General features: G+C 41.2%; 1 protein-coding gene across 5 annotated transcripts in view; it reads right to left on the reverse strand.

Moving 5' to 3' along the window:
• Positions 1–9,549, reverse strand: part of TP63 (tumor protein p63) — a 94,477-nt gene that overhangs the window by 16,194 nt on the left and 68,734 nt on the right. For all 5 annotated transcript variants that reach the window (XM_084802535.1, XM_084802534.1, XM_084802536.1 and 2 more), the window contains exons 7-8: positions 8,149–8,231; positions 5,297–5,433 (exon numbers count right to left, since the gene is read on the reverse strand). In XM_084802535.1, the coding sequence (XP_084658661.1) occupies positions 5,297–5,433; positions 8,149–8,231 (220 nt within the window). The remainder of the gene's footprint in view (positions 1–5,296; positions 5,434–8,148; positions 8,232–9,549) is intronic.

The following is a 9,549-nucleotide window of genomic DNA, read 5'->3' on the forward strand; positions in this document are numbered from 1 at the left end:
CAGGCCCTGTCTAAGAGTTAGCTGGGGCCCAGTCATCTCCGTTTCTTAACATAAGGTAACTCACTTGAGGGTCATGGGGACGGGCAGGTCCAGTGTTTAGTATGGTGCTTGGCACGGGTATACTAGACTCAATTAACTGACAAAGGGAATACAGAAACAAGAATAAACTTTGATCCTCTGTAAAAATGTCACATACCCAATTATTATACCTCATTACTGTTCTGTCTAGCCAAACTCTGAAGTCTGAAGGAATATGATCTTATCGATGCGGGGGCTGCGTCATCGTGCATTTGGAAAGAAGTATTAATGAGCATTTTGTATGGGCCCCAGTTGAGGTAGGTAAATATCTTAATCCTCTCAGTCACAAACTTGGCCTATAAATGCATATATCAAACCCATGAAAGCAACTTTTGCATAATTAAGAAATCAATTATGCCACGGGATGCCAATAATAAGCCCTTTTATTTGGCTAAAGGTTGTGCAACCTGGTGAACTGTTCGGGAACTGTTTCCCAGACTGGCTTTTTGAATACTGTTTGTTTAGTACTTTCAAAGGAACACAGCCATTTTTTTTTTTTTACCCCTCAATCTGGAATCTGATATACCAGCAAGAATTGGTATCCTCATAATGAAATATTATCACCAAGAATGCTGCTTCAGGTTTTAGTCTTCTTTGCTTAGAAGGTACAGTCTGGAGTGTCTCGGATAGGAAATCCCAGCATACTCCGCAAAGCACTGAGCATGTCAGCTTTCTAGTGAAGGCCTAGGTTCAAACTTTTGGACCTAGAAGCAAGGTCAGTTCAGTTCTACAAGAAGACATGTCCATTTGGAGAAGTGATTTAATCGAATTTAATTAACCTTTGAGGTTTTTCTCCATCACTAATTCAAAGCTACTAAATCTCTGTCCTGAAAAATGTAATAATCTTGCTGTGAAGTTCAAAAGCAGCACTGTGTCAACTGTAAAAATTCAGATTTTTATTACAGCTGTCTGGTTAGCCAGCATGAGATTACCAGGTTGTTTGTTGCTGCTATTATTTGCAAATCTATGGAGCTGGCAATTTCCAACAAATTTTCTTACAATCTAATTTAGAAGTGTGGTTTTGATTTATATCAGTTTGGATATCTGCATCCCTTACTCTCTCTCCAAAATTCATTAATAGTCTTGAAAATACTATCGTCTTACATCTGCTGAAGCTGAAGTGGGGAGACATTCTTGGTAAAGAGATGTGTCTTTAAACTGAAAAGAGCAATAAAGACAAGGAGACTGAGGCTGGGAACCACAGCAACCTGAGACAGGATGCTGGCTGCAGTGCTGCTGCCTCCTTAGTGATGGAGCAGACTGAGACTTACAAAGAGCTTTGGTTCTAAAGGGGTTCTAGCCTTAGCTGTTTTGTGAGCTTGCTCAGTCTTCCCAGCCTTGGTATGAGGGGCTGGAACCAGTTTTGAAGACTCTGCTCAGATACAACAGCCTCTGGCCTCTGTTCCTACGGACCTACAATCAAGGCATTCTATAAGAGGGCATCTTGGGGTGTGGTATAAGTTAATGGAAACTACTCCATAGAAAACAAAATGTAGTTTTCCAGAGAAAACCAAAAGTTGGGGAAAAGTGTAAAAAAGTCACACTGGCCTGAGGTCAGAAGAGGAAAGGGTGAATTACAGGGGAAATCAAACAAAAACCATGTCAAATGGACCTTTATTCTAAAACCTAAGGATTGGTAAACAGATGTCAAATAACTTTAGTGTAGCAGCATTGAGAACCAATGCCTATGGGACAGCGAGGGAGTGGAATTTAGTAAAAGGATCCAATTTGTCCTTTCATGACATTTGAGCTTGTATGGGCATGCTAATGGAAACATAACTTCTTCTTGAACAGTATAAAGCCCGTATAACAAGTTGAATTATAGCAACTCAGTTTAAAAATCTATCTTCCATAAAGCCTATGATCATGAAGGTACTACAAAGGGTTAGATAGATAAATAAACAAACAAACAAACAAACAAACCCATGCACAAGTGAAAAGCAAGCAGAGAAAAAACAGAACGAGTGACTAAAGAAACAATTAAGCCAGGTGCAGTGGTATACACCCGTAGTCCCAGCACTCTGGGAAGAAGAGGCAAGCAGGTCTCTATGAGCTCAAGGCTAGCCTGGTCTATAAAGTGAGTCCAGGGCAACCAACCCTACATAGAGCAACCCTGTCTCAAGGAAGGAAAAACAAATAAAAAGAAGCAATTAAACTGAAAATATTTTATTGCCACCTTATAGAAAGTATACTGCTTCCCCCACCAATTTTCATTCTATTCTTTAAAAAAAAAAAAATGACTCCTTACCAGCATAAAACTGGTACTAGGTTTTAGAAAGGAAATCACAGGCTTTTATAGGTACTTCCTAAGTTGATTTATTCTTCTCAAATGATTGCAAGGAAATAAGATTTTCATTTTTCTTTGTCTACTCATTCCTTCTCTTGGAGATTTGCATGAAAATAAAAGCTGAAAAAAAAAATCTCAGTTGAACACTGTAGGAACTGAAAAACGTGCATGGATTCATGTCAATCATCTGGGAGACATGTGTATGTCATGCTATAAAGGCATAATTCAGCCAAACATCTGTATTTTGCAAAGATCTCATTTTGCAGTCTGTTAGCTCTCCATGCGCAAGCTAATCACAGCTGTGAGATACCAACTCAAAACCATGCACATGATTGTTTCAAATGAACACCCAGGGAATTGTGCAGATAATTCCTCACTATTCATCTTTACTCTTCCTGTAAAAATAGTGAAAGTAAGTCCCTGAACATTTTTAGACCCTTTTTTTGCTAGCACAACTTTAGCATGTATTTTCTTTTCAGATGGAATAGATGGCTCCATAAAGAATAGATAATAAAAACTCCTTTTGGGGCAGTTCAAGCCAATCAATTAGCTACCTGTGAAAAACTCCTCACACAGAGATACAGGGTCTATTTTTTTCATCTATATAGTGTAAACAAACACAGATAGCATGAGAGCCTGGCTAGAATCAAGCCATTTTGTTAATAAAGTCTGTAAAGCAAAGAGAGTAGACTATTTCCTTTCTCTTTTAATCTACAGAAGCTTCCTTAAATGGTCCCATTAATTTATACAATCCTGATAGTTGCAAAGCTTTCTTAATATTGCAAAGGTGTTTTGATTAGGAATTCACCATTTAATGTAAATTACAGGAAGGCAGGAGTTCCATCCTTCTTGCCTCCATTTTAAAGTCAAGTAATGTAGTGTGCATTTGATATCTAAGCAGAAATGCTTCACTTGTCATAGGACAAAAGAGCTCTAAGTTGTAAGATACTGACTTTAGGACTTTTTTATACTCATGTCATATCTCTGTAAAATACACACATTAACTTTCTGATGAGCCCAGCAAACAGAAATTCCACTACAACGGACACTATAAGATGAGCAATGTATTTATCTCTAAGAGTGGTTGGCAAGCTCTATAGGGTGGCTCCTGAGCTTCCAACGGTTTTACACTTCTAAACATAGAGTAAGGTAGCAATCATGACAAAAGAAAATGGTATGAAATACAAGTTTCAGACTCTATAATAAGGTATTCATATGACAGCCAACCTCATTCATTTATGGTATCTACTACTATTCTGATACAATCATAAGACTGATGGGCTACAAGAGATCATCTGCACCAAGATGCCTAAAATACCTAATTCTCTTGCTTTACAGGAAAATGAAATTCTTACCAGTCCCTGTGCCAAATAGTTCTTTTCCATTAACCAGAAGTAATTTATGACCAATTTCTCTAAGGAAGAAACTCTTCCCAATACCCCTTCAGTCAACTGTGTTTTACTTTGTATTCCTTTGATCCCTTTTTAGTCAAAGTGGACTAAATCCAGTCTCTACTTGACTCTCTTAACACATATTGATGTCGGGTATACCAAGGAAAGAACCCCTGTGGCCAGCAGTGAGAAGTCTGTGTGTTTTGATTTTCCTTTGGGGTACTCTGTGTCTCCAAGAAACCACCCGACTGAATTTTGTGATTAGCCTCCCGTACAAATGATAGAGCTATGAACCACAAACCCATCATGTTAGATGTGATAAGACATTTTCCTAGTCAAAAAGGGTCTTGAGTGCCCAACAGTTCTGGGTTATAAAGGGAGCACGCTTATCGCTGAGTCTTCTGCTGCTCACCATTCGGAAGTTGCCTATGACTAGTAGAGGCGTTGCCTAGCCTCCTTAGCAACACTGATGCTGATTTAAAAAGAAGGGTTAGGAGCCCCTTTCATTAAAATTTCCATAGTAGTAGACAATAAAATCAGAAAATAACCATTATTTATCATTTACTTGCATTTCTATTTTAAAGATTATCTTTAATCAAACCTTATAATACTGTAATAAATTACTACTATAACTTAAAAAAAAAACCTCTCTTCTCAGGCAAGGTAGTTTTTGGCATCATTTCTTTTTGGCTTGAAAGGTTGAGGGTTTGAAAGTTCTCAAGTAGATCAACACCGTAGTTTAGACATTTATCTACTTGAGACTGTCTGGCATCTTTGCCTGCACTGATAGACAGTGTATTAAACTCCCAAGTGACTGTACTTAAGTACCAAAAGATAAATATAAACAGGGCTCTGATTGGCCAATCTACCATCCTTTCAGAAGAGCTATTCTCTTCTTGTTAGTCACAAAACAATTAACATCATCAGAATGCCAAGTAGGAAGGTAAAACTTAACATATGAAAAGATTGGATGCATATGCTAATAAGGTTGCAAAATCTTTCCCATTTATTTGGAAGTGTGTTCCTGGAAGACAGCCTAGAGCAAACATGCTAAAACATAGAAACTTGATAGGACTGTGTCCTGCAGTGGGACATCCTTCGTGGACAGGGCTAGGTCTCAGAATCCTTGTCAACAGAGCAAGGAAACAATTCACCTCCTTGTAGGAAAACCTCCTTGATATTCCTTCCCTAAAGCAGTACTGGAAACAGGATTGGATACATCCTAAGAGATACACAAACCAATCCTCTTGGATGAGTGAAGGATTTTGAAATAGCCATTGTTGTTAGAATAGAGCATTAGTAAGTATTAGTATCTGTTTGGGGCTCATAAGAGAACACAAACGAAACTCCCCCAAAGAAAAGTTTCGAGACACACAGAAGGGGAAAACCGAAAAAGCGCCAAACCAGCTCATCTAAACTATTATGGACTATATGTAGTCTTACGTTGTCAGCTTCTGCCATTAGGCTACAGCTGATGACAATGAACAGCCAACAGTTCACCCTTTGATCATGCCCCCTAAAAGGACAACGGCACACTCACTGTTTCTGAAGTAAGTGCTGGTGCTGCTGCTGCTGCTGCTGCCTGTAAGTTTCGATCGTGTGCTGAGGAAGGTACTGCATGAGCTCCAGGGACTCTTTGATCTTCAACAACATTTCATAAGTCTCGCGACCTCTCACCTATGCAAAAGCCAGGAAAACGGGGAAAGATGAAGAGCCGCAATCCATCAGCTCTCCTCATTTGAGGATTGCGTATTGGCAAATGCACCTACGTCCCCCCCCCCACCGCCACCCCCTCCCCACACACATACAGTTGTAACCTGAACAGCAAGATAGCTGCCACTTTTTGGCTAGTTATAGACACACAGGCGCAGAGGAGTTGATTCATCTGCACATGCTCCCAGCTGAAGGTAACCAGGGAGAGGTCAGCTTTTACGCTGTGAACTAGCGTTGTTTTTGTTTTGGCCATAGAATTTGTATCTTTGTGTTTTCTGTTGATGACTTTGCTGTATAAAAGGGGCTCCAAACTAAAATGCAGGTTACTACCCCTGTTTGCAAAACGGCAGTGCTGTGCCTTAAGCAAAGGATGCTTCCTGTTAGATGAACCTTATCCAAGCACTAGCTACCTACCATGCTCCTGACTGTGAGCTCAGCCTAGATGAGCCTACAACATACATGAAACATGATACCTTTAAACAAAGTCTCTCCATTTCTCTACTGAAACGCTGGGACCAGAGATCCATAGGAAGCCAATACTACCCTAAGACCAAGGATTCAGTCTCAGCTACAACTTCATATAAAACATAACGGCCATAAGCAATGAGCCAACTTTGGGATGGCAAAAGTTTCTTGAGGAATAAGGTGTGCTTCTCTTTTTAAGATAGCTTCCCTACAGCATTAAATACGAACAGAAGGATGGGCTAGAATGAAGCCAGCAGCCCACTTGGATAACTTTTGAGGCCCTGGGAGTGAGTGCACAAGGCATTCAGGACCTTATGCGTCTGAGCACAAAAGACAGAACACATCCACTGTTTCCTCCGCTGTTGTTAGCCTCACTCTCATTTCTTGCTCTAAGAAGCCCACCTGTTTTAGGGCCTTTGCTCCCCAAGCTTGTTCCTTTGCTTGTGTGCCCTTAGCTCTGCTGACTATTTCATCACCTTGCACCTATGTCCTCAATAGAGGTTGAACGCTTTGGAGGTAAGAGTTGTTTGGTACTTCTTCAGGTGGCTTAGGATCCAGCCTATTGGTCATGGACTCAACATGAGTTGATCGCATTGTTTTTTCATCCCATAGGGTTGATTTTGTTTAACTTGTCATTACTTTTAGGCACAGTTCATCACAGTTACTCCTCCAAGCGTGCACTTGGATTCCTATGGACCATTAGTTTAGCAGGTGCAATGTTTTACCTAAAGGTCACAGCTTGGTTTCTATATGGAGCTTTAGAAACAAGACTGAGAGCCTCAGATGATTTCCTGTCAGATTCCCCCTAGGGGCCAGGGCTGGGAAGGCCGGGAAGGGAGCATGCACACCCGAACCTGTTGAGCAGCTCAAGCTCCAATCCTGGGGCAGTAGCTCAGCCACAGTTCCTGGCAATGCCACCCGTGTCAGCTTGGAGGGCATCAGGGTTGCACCCATCACCAGTATTTTACAAAGCTTAAGAAGAGCAGCAATAGCCACTGATTATGGCAAAAAAAACCATAACCTAATAAAGTGACTTCTTTAGTGGCCCTGTGGAAGCGAAGGACAGTCTTGCAGAAGAATTGGGCCAAGCCATCTGGCTCTTCACATATGACTGTAGATTTTTGCCTTGCTTGGCTTCCTTTACAGCACTCCCTAAAGGAAAACATGTGCTCCCTGCACATAGAGATGATTAATGTCTAAAGAGATGGATGTGCTGGTGGCCCTGAGCTGACTGTTGCTGTGGTTGACATGTATCCCCTAATCCTAGTGCACCCCAAAACAAGAAGAGTTAGTTGTTGTAGTACCATCTTTCTGAACTTTTTACAAAAAAAGGTTCAGGGACGGCAATGCTCTGCCAAAAAGTTCTATTACTCACAAATAATGGCATGTGAGTTAACTTCAAATATTTGGTTGAAAATGCTCTGTTATAGCCGGGCATGGTGGCACAGGCCTTTAATCCCAGCACTCGGGAGGCAGAGGCCGATGGATTGGTGTGAGTTCGAAGCCAGCCTGATGTACAAAGCAAGTCCAGGACAGACAAGGTAACACAGAGAAACCCTGTCTCAAAAACAAAAACAACAACAACAGCAAAAAGGTCGGGGGAGGGGGGAAGACACTCTATTACAAGGGTAGCTTTGACAGAATGGGGGGTAAGTTGAAGCACTCGCAATATGAGTATATTCCAAAGGACCAGATGATTTCAAGATTCAAAAAGAAAAAATATTTTTTTTTTGCTTTATTTTATACTTCCTTCTGCCGGTATGATTGAATGTGTTTTCCTTCTCTACGTTTTGTATGTTTAACTCCTAAATTCCGAAATATTGGCAGGGTTATTTAGGTTGCGGAGGTGGAGCCTTGATGGGCGGGATGGATTAACATGCTTGTAAAAGATTGCCCAAGGAGTTACCTATCTTTCTATCCTGTGAAAAGCAATGTGCAGCTGATGGTCGCATCTCAGAAGTCAGAACTCGACCAGGGGCACCTTGATGTTGGACCTCCCAACCCTCGGCACTGGGAGAAACACAGGGCTGTGGTTCACAAGCTACCAAGCTACCTGGTCTTAGTTACTTTGTTGTTCTAGCCCCAGCTGAGTGTGTGTGAGAGAGAGAGTCCTTTCCCTATTGCCCCAGGTCACCCAGTGATGATGACCATCTAATAAATGCGCACTCAAGGAAGGCTCAATGAAGCAACCGTGAGAAGGCAAGGGTGACTCACTGGTAAGTACAGCAGTTCGTCATCTGGGGACCTTCGCTTCTTGATGGAAGTCATCTGGATGCCGTGTGTGTTCTGACGGAAAGCTGGAGGAAGGAAAACACAAGGTTCACCCTGGGGAGTGACTGAAGCGCTGCTGTAGTGAGTCTGATATTTAAGGCTACGTACTAAACAGAAACAGCCCAGCCATCTGTGAGAGGAAGGACATTCATGCTAAGTACCATCTAATCGGAGCTAATCGCTTTGTATAAAATAAGGTAAGAGGGAGCTAGAAAGAGCAATCAAAAAACGCAACCCCGGGATGCTGAGGGGCATTCTGAATGAGTGCTGCCTGCTTGTGTCTATGAAAAGCTGTTAAGAAGAAGGGAAGGCAGCTTTCTTTTTTCTTTTTCTCTTTCTTTTTTTTTTCTTCTCTTTTGAAATTTTATGTTTCAGATCTTTCATCTCCTAAGGAGTTAAGTGAATAGAGCAGTTACTATGTTGGTAATAGCAAAATGGGGGAATTAATGGAATTACCAAGTGATAAATCAATAAAGGTTTTTAACTAGAATCTCTATTCAGCCAGGACCCAGGGTGTGAAAATGATCTTTCCACCAAAATTCAGACATTCCTTTCTTACTATAAACCACCAAATTGTTGGTAATAGAACAGCTAGGTTAGGATGCTTTATGCTTTATTCTGGCTGCAGGTGCCGGAGTGGAGTCACAGTGGGGATATGCCTATAGGACACATTCAAGCTGGATGAGGGATTGTCAGGGGGACAGAGAGACTCTATCAACAAAACAAAACAACAACAAAAAAAGCATATTGCTCTCAACAGTTGGGAGTCAGTGGTGATAGGCTCTCCTATAAAGAACGATTCACGGTTTTAAATTCACCTCACTACTAATAGATAATAAGATTAAGGCCTTCTCACAAAAGATGGTAACCTCCAAAGTATCTGTTGAAGAATATGCATGCATGTTTATGCCTGGAATTCCAGAACATGGATACTGAACGGAGTGAGTTGATGTGAGTTCAAAGCCAGCCTGACATACACAGAGATTTCCAGGTCAGGCTGGGGCAAGGAGTGAAGTCATTTCCCCCTCCCCCTCAAAAAAACCTAAACTAACTTGTTTCAGTGCCATTAGGCTAACACTGATGCAAAGTGAGTTCTAAAATAGTTCTCTCCAAGTCTGCAGCCCATGTGGAGCGGTCAGTGGTTTGCAGATGTTGCCAGCTGCCCTCTAGGACCCTGTGGAGGTTGGAGGCATGGGTTGTACAAACCCCTTCCAATGGGAGCATCTCTGTTTCCATAGTTTTTTTAAAAAACTATTGGCTTCTTGAAATATCCCATTAAAATATTTAATTAATAAGAATCCAAGTTTAAGAACAAATGATAAGGTAGCTGAAGTCTCATTCTGG

This window comes from Acomys minous, assembly GCF_964271855.1.
Source record: "Acomys minous genome assembly, chromosome: 11".
Classification (NCBI taxonomy): Eukaryota; Metazoa; Chordata; class Mammalia; order Rodentia; family Muridae; genus Acomys; species Acomys minous.